This window comes from Sceloporus occidentalis, unplaced genomic scaffold (genome assembly GCF_023333645.1).
Source record: "Sceloporus occidentalis isolate IW3139 unplaced genomic scaffold, rSceOcc1.0.p SCAF_86, whole genome shotgun sequence".
Lineage (NCBI taxonomy): Eukaryota > Metazoa > Chordata > Lepidosauria > Squamata > Phrynosomatidae > Sceloporus > Sceloporus occidentalis.
The window spans coordinates 3,476,415-3,497,035 of NW_028317066.1; the positions used below are offsets into that span (position 1 = coordinate 3,476,415).

At 41.9% G+C, this 20,621-nt stretch overlaps 1 protein-coding gene across 1 annotated transcript in view; it reads right to left on the reverse strand.

Moving 5' to 3' along the window:
- The window catches only part of LOC149285027 (uncharacterized), a 31,489-nt gene that overhangs the window by 8,493 nt on the left and 2,375 nt on the right, over nucleotides 1-20,621 (reverse strand). Inside the window, exon 2 of the mRNA XM_089495930.1 lies at nucleotides 17,829-18,607. Within this exon, the coding sequence (XP_089352056.1) occupies nucleotides 17,829-18,607 (779 nt within the window). The remainder of the gene's footprint in view (nucleotides 1-17,828; nucleotides 18,608-20,621) is intronic.

Genomic DNA, 20,621 nt, shown 5'->3' on the forward strand with positions numbered 1-20,621 from the left:
TATATAATATTCATATTCATATAAGCTATTAAAGAAATAAATAGACCTAAGCGTCCAATTCTGAGACTAACTTCCAAGATCCGCTCTTTAACTCTCTCTCTCGATCTCCAACCGACACAATTCCCCCAACTGTCTCTTGGACTCTCAGGCCTTATATCTCCTTCTCATGGAAGCTTCCAGAAGAACCTTCATCTTGCTCTCTGATTGGTCAAGAGAGCCTTCCGTAGCAGTGATGTCATTCTCTGTGGGATGTGGGAGGGACTGGGATTCCAGCCAATGGCAGCCCTCAGAGTGTCCTCAGGAGGACTTCTTCTGTTCCTAAAAGAGCATTGAACCCATGGCTTTGAGACAGGGCTGGTCCTCCATTTTGATGCAGTGAGGCTCCTGGTGCAGGCAGTTGGTTTGGAGCCATCATGAAAGGAAGCCATTCCTAATGACTGAATGTGTGGGTTTCCTATTTGTATTGTCAAGTATGGGAAGAGGGCCCTGTCTTGTTCTCTGCCTTTTGTGATAAAAGAACTTGACCAAACAGACTGGAAATCAAATACATAAATAATAAAACTTGGATGATTGGGAGAGGCTGCCCTAGACTTATATCAGTTTAGGAAAGCAGATTGTCAGGACCTACATGGAAAACTTTTCATGTGCTAAAAAAAGTCTCCCATCACACAAGAAATCTAGAAGACCAGGAACAAAAATTGCGGCCTTGTCTTTTCCCTCTTATCCCTTTCTTGAAGATCCAGGGAGCTAAGGAAAAGAGAAGGGAGGATGTTCCAATATGTCCCACTCTATTGATATCCTGAAGGGATCAAATCATATTTGGGATTCACCCTGTGCTTCTCTCCTGAATCACTCTCTGGATGAGGGCCATTTTCTATTACAGATCACCTTCTGAGATGCCGCATTGTTCTTCACAGAAGAGGAGGAAAGGCCATTCTTGAGTCTGAAGCAGAAATCTTTATACAGGATTTGGAAACCAAGTTTAGGAAACGGTGCTATAGTCTATTAAGCACAGAGTGATTCCCCCCCCCCCCCCCGAATGCTTATATAGTCACACAACTACAAATCTAACAATTCCATATCTCTGAGAGCCATGGCAGTTAAAGGAAGCCCTATGAGGAAGGACTTAGGGAACTAGGGATGTTTAGCTTGGAGAAGAGATATTTAAGAGGTGGTATGATATCCCTGTTTAAATATTAGAAGGAATGTCGTATTGAGAAGGGAGAAAGCTTCTTTTCTGCTGCTCCAGGGACTATGGATGCAAAGTGCAGGAAAAGAGATTCCACCTCAACATTAGGAGGAACCTCCTGACAGAAAGGGCTGTTTGAAAGTGGAACAAACTCCCTCAGAGGTTTTGGTGGAGTCTCCTTCCATGGAGGTCTTTAAGCAGAGGTTGGATGGCCATCTGTCAGGGATGCTTTGATTGGGAGTTCCTGCATGGCAGAATGGGGTTGGACTGGATGGCCCTTGGGGTCTCTCCCAACTCTATGAGTTGTAATTCATTTTGGTTGCATCTACACTGCAGAAATAGTCCACCTTTAACTGCCATGGCTCTGAGTGATATGGAATTCTGGGATTTGTAGTTGTGTGCCTGTACAAAGGCATTCCAGGGGGAAGAATCACTGTGTGCTTAATAGACTATAGCAGTGTTTCCTAAACTTGTTCCCAGGATTACAGCTTTCCTGTTTACTGACCAGTAAAGTCCAAACCACTTGGAAGAGCAGAGTTTGTGAAACACTGGTCACTATAGCAAAGCCTTTGACTGCATAGATCATGAAAGGCTATGGAAAGCCCTTAAAGCCATGGGAGTGCCAAGACCTCTGATAGTCCTGATGAGGAATCTGTACTCAGGACAAGAGGCTACTGTCAGAACAGAACATGGAGAAACAGAATAGTTCTCAATTGGAAAAAGCCTGAATCTTATCACCCCAACTGTTCAATTTACATGCAGAAAATAAACGAAGAGCTGGTTTGAAAAGGAGGAGGGAAGATAAGAGGAAGGAACATCAGCAATCTTAAGATACATGGATGATACAATACTATTATTGGAAAACACCACAGACTTGGAACAATTACTAAGGAAGGTCAAGGAAGAAATGGCAAAGGCAGGCTTGTTACTGAACATAAAGAAAACAAAAATAATGTCTAGGGAAGATCTACATAAATCCAACCTAAATAATGAGGAAATTAAAAGGTTTCTTGTATCTTGGAGCAAACATTGATTAGAATGGGAAACTGCAGTCAAGAAATCGAAACAAGACTATGAATGGGAAGGGTAGCCATGAAGGGACTGGGCAAGGTCCTAAAGTCTAAAGATATACAACTGAGCACTAATGTCCAGTCCATTGTGTCCCCTGTTGCCATGTACGGCTGTGAGAGCTGGGCAGTAATGAAACTGGATGAGAAGAACATGAATTCATTTGAGATGTGGTGCTGGAGAAGAAGGCTGAGTCAAAAAGACAAATGGGTCCGAGAACAGACCAAGCCTCAAATTTCCCCGGAAGCCAAAATGACTAAACTGAGTCTGTTGTATTTTGGCCACATCATGAGGAGGCATGAACCATTAAAAAGGAGAGTAATGCTAGGAAAGGTAGAAGGGAGAAGAAAGAGAGGAAGGCTGCATGCCAAATGGCTAGACATAATTCGGGAGGTTACAGGGCTGAATCAAGGGAACCTGAGTAGAGCAATGGAGGATAGAGGGGTTTGGAGGTGGTTCATCCACAGCGTTGCTGTGAGTTGAAGGCAGCTAATAACAACAAAGCAAGTAAAGACTTAAGGGTTTTATTTCAGCATCAGCTTCTGTGGGTTGTGATTCATTTCGGCTGCATCTGCACTGCAGAAATCATCTCATCTGACACCACTTTAACTGCCCTGGCTCAGTGCTATGGGATTCTGGGAATTATAGTTTTGTGAGTTTTGTGTTAGCCTTCTCTGTCAGAGAGCCCTGGTGCCACAACAAACTACAGTTCCCAGGATTCCATAGCATTGAGCCATGGAAGTCGAAGTGGTGCCAAACTGGATTATTTCTGCAGTGCAGATACAGCCTTTCTCAGATGCTTGGAGTACAGTATTCTAAGATCATATGCACACACACACACACACACATGCGTATAGACATATACATACAAACGCACACACAATTAAATGATTGTGGATTGAGATCAGAATGAACAAACAATTGAGGCAATAGCTATTATAATACTATTATAGGTGATATATAAGAGCTCCCTTAATTGTCCTAATCCTAAATGGGTCTTTCGAAGTCAGGTTTGCCCCACTCTTCCTCTTTGATGCTGTTTTTAAATGAAACATGTTGAATTTGTAAGATGCCTGAGTGGCTGCTAGGAAATGAAAATGGTGACATTGTAAGAGAAATTTATTTTGTATGATCCAGTTAAGGATCCTATTGATTCCTTTGGCACACATCTGTGGTCCAATCCTATGGTTTATTTTCCTTCTCCAAGATTAGTACACATAGAATTATAGGCCCCAAATGCATCATTCATGATTCCTTTTGAAGTTAATGAAATGGAAACAGGCTGAACTATGGCTATACTATGGCCATTTTCCATTCTATTTTGTCTATCTTCAGTACATGAGGAAGAGGCTTAGGGGTCCATGTTGGGTCTGATGAAAGTGATGCTCTCCTTAATGCCATCCATTGCCCTTTCTCTCAAGGATTTCCAAGATGTGTCTGTATCTGGGAAGACCCAGCAGCTGCACAAGAGTTGTGGGAATTCGCTTGTAGTGTAGGTGTATTTGGCCTAAAAACTCTAAAGGCACCAATGCCCATTTGATCTTAGGAGCTAAGCAGAGTCAGCCCTGGATAGTAATGGAGTGGGAGACTGTCAACAAAGGTCAGGTGCTGCAGGCTATATTTCAGAGGAAGGGATTAGCAAAACCATGGCTGAGTCTTTCCTTGCCTGTGAAGACGCATGAAATTCATGGGGTCACCATAAGTTGACAGGCAACTTGAAGATGGTGCACACACACACTCACAGACACATCAGTTTGGATGTAATCCAGTGAAATTCGCCTTCTCCTCCAAATTCTATGCCAATTTAATACCTGCAAGATACATAGTCCTACACTTTTCCCTTTTCTAGCACAAAAAGATATGAAGCTGCTTTTTAGCTTTATGGAGCAGAGTTGGCCTTCTACCTTTGCAGCTTTGACTTTTGCGGCTTTGATTATTTGAGGTTCCGATTGATATGTTCTCTCTAGGAATCTCTGGCACAATTCTGCCAGAAGTTGGCCATAGGTTTATTCCCTGCTGCTGGTTTTCTCTTTGCTGTTTTTCACCACTGTTTTGTTGAATCACTGTTGTTCTGCGTTTTGTATTTCCAGCCACTTCTATTCCATGCAGAGAACTGTGGTCAGTGGGTGACAGCGAATGAATGACTGTATTCTCAGAAGAGTAATAAATGGTAGACAGAGTGATTTTCCACCCCATCCCCTGGTGCTTCCTTTAAAGTATTTGGTGGGATGTGGCTGTTCATGTGGCAGTCATCTGCTGGACATTGCCCATGTCATCAGTGGTCACAAAGGATTTCCCTCTAAAGCTTGTGACATCTTCAGTACCCTATTTAAAAAAAAACTGTAACCTCTTTGCTTAAGCACTTTCTTACTGCCCATGTGGGCTAATCTCATGCTGAGAAAGGGGTGTCCCTTCTTCACCTCCAAATCATGTATCTCATGTTCTACAGTTATAGGTCCTGGTATGTGTTTTTACCATATTGCAAGAAAGGTGCTATAATGCACTGACAGCGTTCATGCTTTGCATGTAGGAGGTTCTGTGTTCAGTTTTTGTGTAGGATCTTATGTAGAAAGGAAGCTAAGAAAGATCTATCCCTGTCCCTGAAAAGTCAGCCAGAGCTTTCCCCAATCTTCTAGATATTTTGAACAGTAACTTGTGTATATCATTCCACTTTAGGAACTGATAGGGATTTGTAGTCCAAAAATGCCAGGAGAATATCACCCGAGGGAGGTCTGTTACTGATAGAGCTGACCAGAGATCTCCATATGAGGCAGTATATAAAACACTTTTCCTTCTTCTTCTTCACTTGGTGACACTGACCTGCTCCATGCGACAGTTTTCCTTATATCTTCTGTGTGCTACTGAGTGTGTTTTTCAGCATTTGGTACTTAAAGCCCTATCTAATGTACATACTGCCATGGTATTATTGCAATGAGGAACCGTGGTTTCTTGTGACATGAATAGTATATGAGCCTTGAGCTCTCATACTCTGCCCTCCTCTTTTTGCTCGCTGGAGAAGGGTTTGAAAGCATTTGCTTCCAGTTCTTTTTTAATTGAATAAACAAAAGAACTTTATTGAAGACCGTCAGGATAGAAGTGACCAGCAATGCATTTAGGTCAGATCTGAGGCTGCCCTCCTCCCCACGAAAGTATTAAGACTCAAACTAATTAGCTCCAGCTACTCAATTTTAAAGAATCCTTTGGAGAAGCCACAGCGTTGCTTTTTATGGGTAAATTCTGGTTAAGAGAAACCAAGATCTGATACCTTAGTTCATATTTGGTTGGTTTTTGTCAAGTTGCATTTAGGGAAATCACATTGTTCATGTTTGGATGTCACAGAGGTCTGTTTAAGTCCATAGAAGGAATGACCCATCTCTTCTTCGAAGGTATGAAAAAGCAGGAGTGGAGATGGGAAACTGCGTGTGTGAGCATAAAGCTTTTGTTCTTAATACTGGAAAGGTCGTATCTCTTGATATAAACCAAGGTGTGCATTGACATCTAAAGGGAGGGCTTCCTCACAGTCCCACCATCCTCACAGACATGGTTAGTAAGGATTCGGGAGAGAGCCTTATCCGTGGCTGCTCTCAATAGGTAGGACTTGGCTCCACAGAAAGTCCAGTTGGCTCCTTCCCTCCTGTCTTTCTGTGGCAGATGGAGGCATTTCTATTTGGGCAGGCTTTGGGGTTTTAACTATGGAGTTGCAGCGTGTGACATGGTATGCTCTCTCTCTCTAGACATATATTGTATATATATATAAACTGTTTTAAATACGTTTTTGTTTTTAGTGTTTTAGTCATGTTTTCAATGCTGACGCTTAATTTCTTTATAGCTTTTGTAAATTAATGTATTAGTTGAATGTTTTAAAGATTATTGTAAGCCACCTTGTATCCCATTTTGGGAGAAAAGCAGGAATGTAAGTGCAATAAACACATTAAAGAAAGAAAATGTGGCTCATCATGTAATGGGGTTGAATTCTGTGTAAACCAGCTCACTCTCTGATCTACAAAAGTCATAATGTGTGATGTCCTTATCGAGGATGTTACTTCTCATTACATATGCCTGAAATCTCCCATGTTTGGAGGGGGCAGTGGGCATATTGACCATCTTTCCAATGGATGCAGACATGCACTTAATGCCTTGTGTGTCTGTGAGGGAGGGATAAGTCTTAGAGAGTCAGAAACGTAGTTTCTTTTTTTCTCATACAGAAGGAAAATATGGAGGGAGAGGAGAGAAAGAAAGAGAGAAAGTGAAGTGGGAGATTAATAGAGAGAAAAGCTGTGGGGATAGAAAGAGAAAAATCAGTGAGGAAGAAAAATTGTGAGAGAAACAGATCCTCACACACAAAGAAGCAAAACAGCAAAGGGATGAGGTGTGTGATGACAGGTATGTGCCCATAAAACCACTATGTGTGTTGTGATCAGTGGTGTGACACTGAAAGTCAGGCCTTTGTTTAGATGTTCAAGTAACTGTTTGTATATGATGTGAAAAGGGCTGATGTGAAAGTGTAAAGGCAGGATTACTGCTGAACATAAAGAAAACAAAAATAACAAGCATGGAGAAGCTGCATAAATTCAACTTAGACTGTGAGTAAATCGCAACAATTAAAGAGTTCTTGTACCTTGGATCAAGCATTGATCAGAATGGAGACTGCAGTCAAGAAATCAGAGGAAGACTAGGAATGGGGAGGGCAGCGAAGAAAGAACTAGACGAGATCCTGAAGATAAACAAGTGAGAACTAAAACTAGAATTGTCAAAGTCATGGGATTCCTCATCATTTTATACACATGTGAGAACTGGACAGTTAAAGCCAAGAGGAAGAAAATCAACTCATTCGAGATGCGATGGTGGGGAAAAGTGCTAAGGATCCCATGGACAGCCCAAAAGCCAAACAAATGGGTCCTAAAGCAGATCAAGACTGATCTCTCTCTGGAAGCCAAGATGACTAAATTGAGCCTGTCGTATTTGGACACATCACAAGAAGGCATGACTCATTAGGCAGGACAATGATGCTAGGAAATATAGAAGGTAGAGGAAACCGCATGCCCAATGGGTAGAGTCAATAATCGGACCTGAATCTGCAGGACCTAAGCAGAGCAATGGAGGACAGGGGTCTTGGAGATGTCTCATCCACAGGGTCAGCATGAGTCGGGGGCCTCGGGACCAGTTCAAGGGCAGTTAACAACGTGTATATGATGTGAAAATGACAGACTCGAATATGTAAACAGTACAATCTAATCTGATTTCCTTATTCAGCTTCTTCAGAATATTCCAACTGTGTTATATTTTGGAATTAAGTGAAGTTTGCAGCAATATTGTACTCTGGTTATTTGGCTTAAAGGTCATACAACAATGAAATACTACATTAGCCACGCAGAGAAGAAAGTAAGGGGGATGTTGAATTGTCTAGACTAGAGGATCGTGGAGAACCTGGGGCACTGGTGGCGCAGTGGTTAAATGTCAGCGCTGCAGCCACGGTTGTGAGTTCGATCCCAGGCAAGGCTCCAAGATCCACTTGGCCTTCCATCCTTTCGTAGGTTAGTCAAATGAGTAGCCAGCTTGTTGGGGGCAATTTAGGAAATTCATGCTAGGAGGGTGTCTGTCTCCCCAGAAGGGGCTTTGGGGTCTGTCCATCTCCCTCCTCTTGGCTTTGGCCTATATTTGGGCTCTTCTCTCCCCCCAGACAGAGCCCCCTCCCCCCAGAGAAAACTCCCTGCCAAATGTTGTTGTTCCTAATGCTATTGAAGCCTATGCTGTGTGAGGTTCTTTATTTGGCACAAAAATCTCCCCCAAATGAGGCATCAGAAGGGAGAGTCTCTCCTCTGCCCCACTTTCCAGGAGGAAGGGGGCTTCTCAAACCCCTTTTTACCTTCAGATTCCCCTCCCCTCCATGGCCATGCCTCTCTCCAAGGGTCCCCCTGCCCTCTTTTCACATAATAACCTCCCAAGTACCTGGGCCCCAAGGACCCCCTGAAGGAGGGGGCAGGGAAAGAAAGAGGGAGAGGCGGACTAGCAGGTCCCCTGCCTTTCTTTGGGGGGAGATCGGGGTTTCATTCCTTCTTACAACACCCCAACACCTCCCCCAGAAGACCCTCCAGCCAATCCTTCAAACGAACAAGCGCTCTCCTCCACTTCCCTCCCTCAGAGCAGGCTGTGAGGGCAGCAATGGCTTCAGAGGCTGACACTCTGCATGCACATTAGCAGCCATAGGCCCCTCCTGAGTATGCGCAGGGATTGCATGGCCCTTGCTGCTGCTGCTGCTGCTGCTGCTGCTTATTCCACTCTTGGCCTTTGGAAGAAAGGAAGTAGTATGCCCTTCCTTCCTTCCTTCCTCCTTCCTTCCTTCCTTCCTTCCTTCCAGAATGGAGCCCAACCAGCGGAGCTGGACTCAGGAGAGAAAGGCTGGGAAGGCTCTGCTTTGTACATATAGCTCTGTTTCTCTGAGTGTGAGTGTGTGTTTGTGTGTGTGTTTGTCTGTTTGCCTCTGTTCTTATGGCTGGGAATGGAGCTGAGGACTGAGGAGAAAAGAAAGTGTCAATTTTGTGCAAATTCACAACTTCTGTCCATCAGTGAGTCCAGTGTGTTGAAACAGCAAAGAACTTTATTAAGAACACATAGTGAGAAATTCAGCTTTTAAATCAGAGCTGCCCTCCCCAAACCAAAGAATACATTAAATCCCTAAAACCAAAAACTCCAACCTCTTCCAAACCTAGCCCCCACCTCCAATTCCCACAGTCTACGCCTCATAGGTAAAAAAGCCCCCTTTGCCATGCCCAGAAACTAGCCCTCTTTATGTTACTACCGACTACCAACTTTCTTCATCCAACATCCCACAAATTCCAAAAGCTATCATTCCCTTAACTATTCTAGCCAGCTGCAACAAATCCCACCCCTCTATCTAGCTAATCTACTCCACAACCCATAATCCCCAGCCAAATTTATAAACTAAAGAAAAGAAATATACTAATAGCAATTAAAACCAAAACTTAACAAAATATAACTTTAAAACTTAAACAGACATATCCCCAGACGGGCATACAGATTCAAAAAACAGCTAAATACCTGGGAATAAATTTGACCAATAGCAACATAAACTTGATAAAAATTACAAGATAATATGGGAAGCAATTAAGAAAGATATGAGAAGATGGAGTAGAACCAAGTTATCATTTTTTGGCAGGATGGAGGCAATAAAACTCTCAATATTACCAAGGTTGATATTTTATTTTCAAATGATTCCAATCTCGATAAAGGAAAAAACATTTAAAAATTGGCATAAAGAAATTTCATCTTTTATTTGGCAAGGGAAAAAACCTAGATCTAGACTAAAAATTTTACAGGACACTAAACTAAGAAGTGGATTAGCGATACCAAATTTAGAATTATATTACGATTCATGTTGTTTGTCATGGTTGAGGGAGTGGATTACATTGGAGAATGCCAACCTTTTGGTGATTGAGGGGGCGAGCCTCCAATTCGGATGGCACGCTTACCTTATATATGATAAAGAGAAAGTTAACCCCGATGTTAATAATCACTGTATTAGAAGGTCTCTACTGGATGTCTGGAAAAGATATAAAAGGCGCTGGGTTCAAAAACTGCCCGACTGGGTTTCTCCCAGGGAATCGTTACAGAGGAGGGACACCATCCAGAATGAAAATTGGCTCACATATAAGATATTATTAAAATCTCACGCTGGAGGAGTGAAGTTAAAAACCCGAGAAGAGTTAGAGTTGGAAGGATTTAGGATTGGCTGGTTCCCCTACAGGCAGATTTTTGAGAGGTTTCAATGGGATAAAAAGAGTATGGGCTTTGTGGGGAAAAACGAAGGACTTGAAATATTTAAGATTATTATCGCAGGGAAAAAAGGATTGATTGGGAAACTTTATAACATCTTACTGAGAGAAAGTATGGAGACTGAAACCATTAAAGAAGTGATCGTAAAATGGGCACAAAACATCGGACACAATCTAGATTTAGTAAACTGGGAAAAAGTATGGCAGAATGTTAAAAAGCAGACAGTATCTCAGCGAATCAGAGAAAACTGTTACAAACTTTATTACCGCTGGTATCTGAATACCAGAAAAAATCTCAAAAATGTATTTTAAAAGTTGTAATTTATGTTGGAAGTGTAAAAGGGATCCTGGCACTTTCTTCCATTCTTGGTGGTCCTGTATGAAGGTGGGGAAATATTGGGATATCGTCAATGATACATTATCGGAAATATTAGGAACACCATTGCAGAGGAAACCTGAAATGTATCTACTAAATGTGATTGATGAAACCCCGGAAAAATTTTTTGGTAAAACTCTGTTTTATGCAGTTACCACAGCTAGGATCTCGCTGGCACAGAAATGGAAGAATGAGGAGATTCCTGACAAAGAAGATTGGTTAAGTAACCTCTATGAAGCAATAGAGATGGATAAGCTTACTCAAATTTTAAGAGGGAAAACGACAAACTCAGTAGATGATACTTGGGCGCCTGTAACGGCGTATCTAAAGAAGATCTGGACATTTAATGACAATTAATGATGGGATGGAACATTCTGTCAATTAGCTTTTAATGAGAAGGTAGTAAATATATTATATCGAAGGGAATGTAATAATTAGTAGAAACATTGTAGAGAGTAAAAGATTGCTGAGAGAAAGTGTTTAATCTGTGAAGCCGCAATAATAACAGATTAAGTTTGGATGACCTCATTAGCTTTACCTGTTTGTTTTTTTTTAATATTATGAAATCGAGTGTAGTTACAACAGGATTATAAAGGAAAGAAAGTCACTATTTGTTATTATTTGTACAAACAGCAGAAGGAGGAAATGGAAGTCGTGTGAATGTCAGAATGATAGGTAGAAGAATGATTGGGATGTCTCAGAAATTAGATTTGGATGCGAGGAGAGCGGAGAAAGAAGAAGAAAGAATTATAGAACTAATTTTCTAAGTGTGTGTAATTGTAAGTTGGTAGGTAAGAATGTCAATGTTAAGTAAGTAATTAAGAATGTTTTATGTTTGACTTTGTATGCAGTGAATATGCATGTATGTATATATGTTTTTTAATTTAATAAAAATGTATTTAAAAAAAAGAACATTCCTAATACAACATCGCCCTCTTGTGGATCCTCAGGGCACTGCAGCCTCCTTTGGCTTCTCACCAACTTCTATCCTGGAGCGCCATCTGGTGGCCACTCTTGGCAATTCACTAATAGCAATTAACCAAATTAAACAGAATATAAAACAATTTAGAAAAGTACAAGAAAAATGGATAACATATGAGCATATTGTGGAAGAAGGGGAAAAAGCGGTATTAAAACTTAAATCTAGAGAAAAATTAGAACAAGAAAATATAGAAATAGAATGGTTTGCATATAAACAATTAGAAGAAAGATTTAAGAAAGACATGAAGCAAGAAGGAATAGAGAAAAAAACAATGAATTGGACATAATAATATTAGAAAAACAGAAAAAGAAAAAGATAACAAAATATTATAGGGAACTACTAAAAAGAGATTTGGAACAGGAAGTGATTAAAGAAAACATGACAAAGTGGAGTCAAATAATACAACAAAATATATTCTTAGAAAACTGGGAGTTGTCATGGAGGAAAACCTATAAGTTCACCATGGCACAGCACCTGAAAGAAAATTTCTTTAAAATGTTTTATTTTTGGTATTTGACACCGGTTAAGCTATCCAAAATGTACAAAAAGGTAAACAAAATGTGTTGGAAGTGTGGAAAAACAGAAGGAATGTTTTACCACATGTGGTGGGTCTGTAACAAAGCAAAGCAGTTTTGGGGGGAAATATATGAAGCAATGAAAGAAATGTTGGAAAGGAATTTCCCAAAAAACCTGGAGTTATTTTTGTTAAATATGACAGGCGTGATAGGAAGAGAGACTGAAAGAACATATTGGAAAATTGTGTTATACATGGTGACAGCAGCAAGGTTGTTATACGCCCAAAAATGGAGATCTACACAGACCCCTACATTAAAAGAATGGACTAATAAGTTGTTAGATATGAGAGATTCAGACAGATTGTCTAAAAGGTTAAAAGGAAAGAAAGAGGAAGAGGATAAGGATAAAGATGAATGGAACATAGTAATACGTTATGTGGAAAGAAGAAAAGAAAACTAGTAAAAGGAAAATAAAGGAGAGGAAAAGAAAAGAAAAGGAAGATTAGGAAGTAAAGAGGTAAAGAGCGAAAGAAATGACTTGTATATAGATATATGTAAAGGAAGGATGATGATTGTAAAGGAAAATTGAAAGAGTAATATGTAATCTATAAAGGACTATATAGGTTGGAATGTACTAGGATGTGTACAGGGGGGAGGGGAAGGAGGGGAAGGGTAAGAGGGTGGGGGGTTTAAGGGGGGAAAGGGAGAGAAGGGAATGGGATAAGGGAAGGTATAGACGATATGTATGATCTTTTATTGATGATTACTGAAAATAAGGATGTAAAGAAAAGAAAAACCAAATAAAAATAAAATTAAAAAAAAGAATATAAAACAAAAACATGAAACAAGCTAGACAAGGTAACTGTTACATGGATTTATAATTGGTTGACCGGCCAAACCGAAAGGGTGCTCAAGAATGACTCCTTTTCATCCTGGAGAGAAGTGACCAGTGGGGTGTCCAGTGGCGCTCTGTCCGGGGCCCAGTGCTATTCAACATCTCTATCAATGACTTGGAGGACAGAATTGGGGCCATACTTATCAAATTTGCAGATGACACCAAATTAAGATGAGTAGCTAATACCCCAGAGAACAGGATCAAAATTCAAAAGGACCTGAATAGACTAGAAAGCTGGTCCAAAGCTAACAAAATGAAATTCAACATGGAGAAATGTAAGGTACTGCATTAAGGGCGGAAAAATGAAATGCACAGATATAGGATGGGGGACACCTGGATGAATGAAACTACGTGTGAAAGGGATCTACGAATCAAGTAGACACAAGTTGAACATGACTCAACAGTGTGATGCAGCAGCTAAAAAGGCCAATGCGATTAAAGGCTGCATCAATAGAGGTATAGTGTCTAGATCAAGGGAAGTAATAGTGCCACTCTATTCTGGTCTGGTCAGGCCCCACCTGGAATATTGTGTCCAGTCCAAAGGAGGGCGACTAAAATGGTGAAGGATTTGGAAACCGCAATGGGACAGTCTCAAAGCTTCAGGCAAAGAGCATCAGAATGAAGTCACAATGGGACAGTCTCAGTGCTTCAAGCAAGAAGCATCAGACTGAAGTCACAATGGGACAGTCTCAATGCTTCAGGCAAGGAGCATCAGACTGAAGTCACAATGGGACACTATCAATGATTCAGGAAAGGAGCATCAGAATGAAGTCACAATGGGGCAGTCTCAATGCTTCAGGCAAGGAGCATCAGACTGAAGTCACAATGGGACAGTCTCAATACTTCAGGCAAGGAGCATCAGCTGCCCTCAGTTTGCCTCTGACATCTTCCTCCTCCACATCTTTGTTATGCCCAAGTTTGTAAGGGCAACCTGTTTAACTTGAGAGCATGTAATGAAAATTTCTCTTTCTGTGGACTTATTCAGAGGAGGGCTAACACAGATAGTGAGACACCAAATTTGGGTTTAAACACTTTACATGCAAAAATTTATTAAATCACAAAAATAATACAAACATTGATTATAAAGAGCTCTTTCATTCACTCACACATTCATACAATACTCACACACACTTTCCTTCCTCCGGACATTGATCAGTTGTCCTCGAAGGCTGGGGATGACATTGTTGCCTCACGGCTGGTGCCAACAAAATTAGGGTGAAAGCCAAGGATCCTTATACTTTTATTCTTTCTGGCTTTTGGCTGTTGAAATCTTGCAATATTGCAGCCCATTACTCAACTTCTTCTTTTCGGGAGGAGACAGCTGTTCAAACAGTCCACAATGTTCAAAGGCAGGTCGTTCTGTTCAAATTAGTCCGTTGTCTTGTCAGTTCCTCTTTATTGCCACTCAGGAGAAAAAGCACCTTCACAGTCATAGTTCGACACACCCGAACATCTCCCCGCTTCAGCTTCCAAATTCCTCAGCCTTTCCTCGTCTCAGATGCCAAATCCCTCCTTCACATCAATGCTCTGCGTGGAACCATCTTGTTTAGTTCTTTAGCTTGTTTTAAAACACCATTCCTTGGTTCTTTGGTTCTTCAGTTTTGGGTTTAAGTCAGACTTCACACATTTGTCTCACATCTTTAACTTGGACACCATCCCCTTCATACAGTCCTTTATTTCCTTTATGTCTTCCTCCATTCGATAAACGTCTACCTGGGGTTCTTCTATCCTGGGGCAGCTATCAAGCGACTCCCCCACTGCCAGGTCCCAGGCTGTCACTCTGCCCCCCCGACGGCCTTCCTTTCCCCAGTCTGGGGCCGGAAACCCAAATCCTCCAGTGGTGGCCTGGATGGTGTGAGCTTCAGGAGGTTTCCCAGTCTTGGGCTTGGCCCTAGTTCCTCTGAAGAAGGCACATGCTCCTCCACCACCGGGATCTCCAGAACCACCGGGTTCCCCAAGAACTCTTCTTCTTCCTGGGTCTCCATTGGAGGTAAAAAAGTGAGACTTTGCAAACTGCGAGATCTAGAGTTAGTCCTGTGCTCAAAAAATAAAACCCATTTGAAACAAGAGCAGCTTTATTGATGAATCTAGGCAGAAACATCCATTAACATGTTTTTGCAAAGTCTGAAGTCCAAAGGACCTTGTTCAACCCCTCCCTAAGCCAAGGTCGTCTATACTTCCCTTCCCTTCTCCCAGACAGCCTCACCTTGAAGAGCATTGTTCCGAAGCCAGCTTGACTCCTCCTTGTCAACCAGCCTCCAGCTGTAACCCCAGCCCCTCTCCAAATGCCCTCCTTAATAATAATAAAAGGTTTTATTTATAGACCGCTATTCCGCAATGATCATAGCGGTGTACAGTAAAAATTGAATACAATACAGATGCAAGGTGACAATTAAAGGAGGGAGAAGTCTCGTCCTTCAGGCAGTCCCTGATGTTGCTGGGTCTGCCTGATCGCTCCTTCTGAGGCCATGTAAAAGCCACTCTGTCTTCCTAACATTTCCCACTACATGCTTTCTACAACACATCACTCTACACTACCTACTATGAACTACAACTATAACTCCTACTTTAATAACCAAACCCTAATATTTTACTCTTTATGACAGAACCCTTATACACTGTTTCTGACACATAATGGGCCAGTCCCAATCCTTCAGGTAAATAACACCACCCTGAAGTCACAATAGTACTGTCTCAGTCCTTCATCCAAGGAGCATCAGACTGAAGTCACAATGGGCCAGTCTCAATGTTTCAGGCAAGAAGCATCAGCCTCAGGTTGCAATGGGCCAGTCTCATTCAGGGAAGGAGCACCAGCCTGAAATCACAATATGTCACGAATACCTTTATTCATGCATTTATTCATTTGGGATTCATGCCATAAAGGTTATAGGTTTAGGTTTAGATTAGAGTTAAGATAGATGGGATTTATGGTGGGTTAAAATAATGTTTTAATATGTGCTTTAATAGAAGATGGTAGAAAGAGGTAGGGAGATCATGGCTAAAGAATGTGCTTCTTTGCTAGGGTTGGAATATGTGGGAATCATCCTTCTAACAGAGGCTTGCGTTTAAAAGACTGTCTCTGTAAAAGGAGGGGGAACATAGAGAGTTATTGGTATTTTATATTGCATTATGTTGTTACAGGTTTATGCTTATTATCTTTTCACATGGTATCATACTAGATTGGGATTGATGGGGATATATATTTATTAACTATATATATAGTTAAGCCATAATATTAATTAAACTGTTGTGTGGCTGAGTTCTGTGGTCCAAGGCCACAGGTGCAGTGGTTGAGAAAAGGCACATGAGAGCTTAATTGCTTTTAGGAAAGCTGCCAGAATCCCGGATGGGAGGACACTGCGCAGAAAAGGGCGGGAGAACACTGTGCGGGAAAGGGATATCCAATTAATTAGCTTGATTGGTAAATGGAATGGGGTGGATTCATATGGTTGTAAAAGGGATATGTTTATATCTTCTTTAATTCCTGACAAAAAAGTGACTTCTATTACATGTATCTTCTTCTTCAATAAAAGCTATTCCTTTTCCAAAGTACTGCCTTTTGTGTTGCAAGATGGGCTGCAATTAGGATATCTCTCTCCCTTTCCATTCTCCCTGCTATCCCAAAAGGGCTGGAGAGCATACCAAACCAACCACAGAACCTTTCCCTGCTCTTGTGTAATGCCAGGTCAGTCAAAAATAAAACACACATAGTCCATGATCTCCTACTGGACCAAGAGGCTGACCTGGCTTGTTTCACGGAGACCTGGCTGGGTGATGAGAGCTCAGCCACCTGGGATCAGGCCTTACCAGCTGGGTTCTCCCTCAGTGAGCAGGTAAGGGGATTGCCTTTGGTCCATGAAGACAATCTTGCCTTGAGCAGGATACCTATCCATATGATGGACCACATTGAATGTATTTACCTCAGCTTAAAGACTAGGGAAAGACTGGTGATTCTCTTGGCCTACTTCCGCCCCGTTCCTTAACAGACTCCCTAGCGAAGCTGACACAACTGGTCTTTGAGCTGCTGCTGGATTCGCCTAGGCTTTTAGTCCTGGCAGACCGCAACATCCCCCTCGATGCCACTTCTCAGCATGCGCAGGGATTGCCAGGGCCTAGATGCTGCTGCTGCTTATTCCGCTGGGAGCCTTTGCGGGAAAGGAAGGTATGCTTTGGGGGTTCAGCGGCCTCCCCTTCCTTCCTTCCTATGAAGAAACCACAATGGAGCCCAAGGTGCAGAGCTGGACTCAGGAGGGAAAGGCAGGAAAGGAAGGCTCTCTCTGTGTATCCTGTGTGTGTGTGTGTGTGTGTGTGTGTGACTGTGTGTGTTTGCCTCTGCTGTTCTTATGGCTGGGAATGGAGCTGAGGACTGAGGAGAGAAGAAAGGGTCAGTTTTGGGCAGATTCAGAACTTCTGTGCATTCAAGAGTCCAGTGTGTTGAAACAGCAAAGAACTTTATTGAGAACACATAGAAATCCAGTGTTTAAGCCAGAACTGCCCACTCCAATCCAAACAATACATTAAAACGTCAAAACCTAAAACACCACCCTCTTCAAACCGTAGCCCCCACCTCCAATTCCCACAGTCTCTGCCCCACAGGTAACAAGGCCACCATTGCCATTCCCACAAACTAGCCCTTTCTGTCAATACCTGCCCCCAACTTTCTTCAGCCAACATCCCACACATTGCAAAAGTTTATCATTCCCATAACTATTCTACACATCTATAACAAATCCCAGCCCCCGAACTACCTAACCTATACCACGACCCACAATCTCCAGCCAAATTTACATCCCAAAGTAATTATCTATACTATTAGCAATTAAAACCTTAAAATAACAAAATACAACTTTAGAACACGAACAGATATATCGACACACAAAGCTTACAAACAAAATCACAAGGGCCTTTTCTTAGCACCACTGGATTGAAAATATATTTTTTGTATTCATTATTGAGAAAAATAATGTTAATTCACTTCTGGGATTTGTGTGGCTTCTCTCCTGTGTGGACTCTCTTGTGTCTCACTAGGTTTGACTTCCGAGAAAAACATTTCCCACAATACTGGCATTTGTATGGCTTCTCTCCTGTGTGGCCTCTCTGATGTGTTACTAGATTTGACTTCCAAGAAAAACATTTCCCACAGTGCTGGCATTTGTATGGCTTCTCTCCTGTGTGGATGCTCTTGTGTCTCACTAGGTTTGACCTCTGAGAATAACATTTCCCACAATGCTGGCATTTGTATGGCTTCTCTCCTGTGTGGACTCTCTGATGTGACACTACGTGTGACTTACAAGAAAAACATTTCCCACAACGCTGGCATTTGTATGGCTTCTCTCCTGTGTGGACTCTCTGATGTGTCATTAGGACTGACTTCTGAGAAAAACCTTTCCCACAACGCTGGCATTTGAATGGCTTCTCTCCTGTGTGGACTCTCTGGTGTATCACTAGGTATGACTTCCAAGAAAAACATTTCCCACAATGCTGGCATTTATATGGCTTCTCTCCTGTGTGGACTCTCTGATGTGTCATTAGGACTGACTTCAAAGAAAAACATTTCCCACAATGCTGGCATTTGAATGGCTTCTCTCCTATGTGAACTCTCAGATGTGTCACTAAGTGTGACTTCGTAGAAAAACTTTTCCCACAATGCTGGCATTTGAATGGCTTCTCTGCTGTGTGGACTCTCTGATGTCTCACTAAGAGTGACTTTGTAGAAAAACATTTTCCACAATGCTGGCATTTATGTGACTTCTTTCCTGTGTGGACTCTCTCTTGACTCACAAGTTCTTCTGTAAAGAAGGACAATGACAGATAAGTGAAAATCAGAGTTAAGAGAGGAGGGCGTTACCCCCAGATTTAGCCCCCATTTACCCTTCCCTATTTGACAGTAAATTAATAAAGTTGGTGTGAGTGACCCGAGCATGATCCTGTTGCAGATACCCTAAATCCATGGAACGATTGTATCCTTACTCATAGCAGCTAGCAAAGAAGAGACTGGATGGGGACTGCCTTGAGGGAATCAATGGAAGCAGATAGTCAAGGGACTGTTGAAACAATATTCCATGAAATATGTGCAAAAATACTTTGATTGACAGTTGGCATCATATCCTGTGAGACTGCCATAAAGTACAGAGTCGGAGCCCAAGGCATGATGCAAACCAACTGCAGAGGTCACTTCATGCTGTTTGGCTCCAGGAGATGACTCACAGCCAATACAGTATACAGCTCACATGCGAATCGGAGTGGATTGGACTGGTGTGAACAGGAGATGGTGAAGTTGATGGAAGTTGGAGAGGAGAGCTTGCAAATATTTGCATTATTAGGAGCAGGTAACTGTTGAAGTTGCCAGATATTGTGTAACTGTGATTATTTGTCGCAGAAATTTTTTGAAACTGATGCAGAAACAACCATGAAATATCGTCCAGTTAGTCTGACATCAATACCAGGAAAGATTCTAGAGCAGATCATTAAACAGAGAGTCTGTGAACATCTAGAAAGCAATGCCATAATCACAAAAAGTCAACACAGGTTTCAGAGAAAGAAGTCATGCAAGACAAACCTGATCTCTTTTTTTTATAAAATTAACAGCTTGTTAGATGAAGGGAATGCTGTGGATATAGTATATCTTGATTGCAGTAAGGCCTTTGACAAAGTTCCCCATGATATTCTTGCAAAGAAGCTTGTAAAATGTGGGCTAGACAAAGCAACTGTTACATGGATTTGTAATTGGTTGACCGGCCGAACCAAAAGGGTGCTCAACAATGGCTCCTTTTCATCCTGGAGAGAAGTGACTAGTGGGGTATCCAGTGGGGTTCTGTCCAGGGCCCAGCGCTATTCAACATCTTTATCAAGGACTTGGATGACAAAATTGGGAGCATACTTATCAAATTTGCAGATGACACCAAATTAGGAGGAGTAGCTAATACTTCAGAGGACAAGATGAAAATTCAAGATGACCTGAATAGACTAGAAAGCTGGGCCAAAGCTAATAAAATGAAATTCAACATGGAGAAATGTAAGGTATTGCACTTAGGGTGGAAAAATGAAATGCACAGATATGGGATGGGCGACACCTGGCTGAATGAAATTATGAGTGAAAGAGATCTAGGAATCCAAATAGACCACAAGTTGAAAATGAGTCAACAGTGTGACGCAGCAGCTAAAAAGGCCAATGCAATTTTAGGCTGCATCAAGAAAAGTATAGTGTCTAGATCAAGGGAAGTAATAGTGACACTCTATTCTGCTTTGGTCAGGACCGACCTGGACTATTGTGTCCAGTTCTGGGCACCACAGTTTAAAAAGGATGTGGAGAAACTAGAGCATGTCCAAAGGAGAGCGACTAAAATGGTGAAGGTTCTGGAAGCCATGCCCTACGAGGAATGACTTAGGGAGCTGGGGATGTTTAGCCTAGAGAAGCGAAGGTTAAGTGGTGATATGATAGCCCTGTTTAAATATTTGAAGGGATGTCATGTTGAGGAGGGAGCAAGCTTGTTTTCTGCTGCTCCAGAGACAGGGACCCGGAACAATGGATGCAAGCTACAGGAAAAGAGATTCCAACTCACCATTAGGAAGAACTTCCTGAGAGTAAGGGCTGTTCGACAGTGGAACAAACTCCCCTGGAGTGTAGTGGAGTCTCCCTCCTTGGAGGTCTTCAAGCAGAGGCTGGATGGCCATCTGCTGGGCATGCTTTGATTTGGATTTCCTGCATGGCAGGGGGTTAGACTCTTGCGGTCTCTTTCAACTTTATTATTCTATAATTCTATCTTGAAATAATTATGACATAGAGTCAGTCTACTGTTTTAA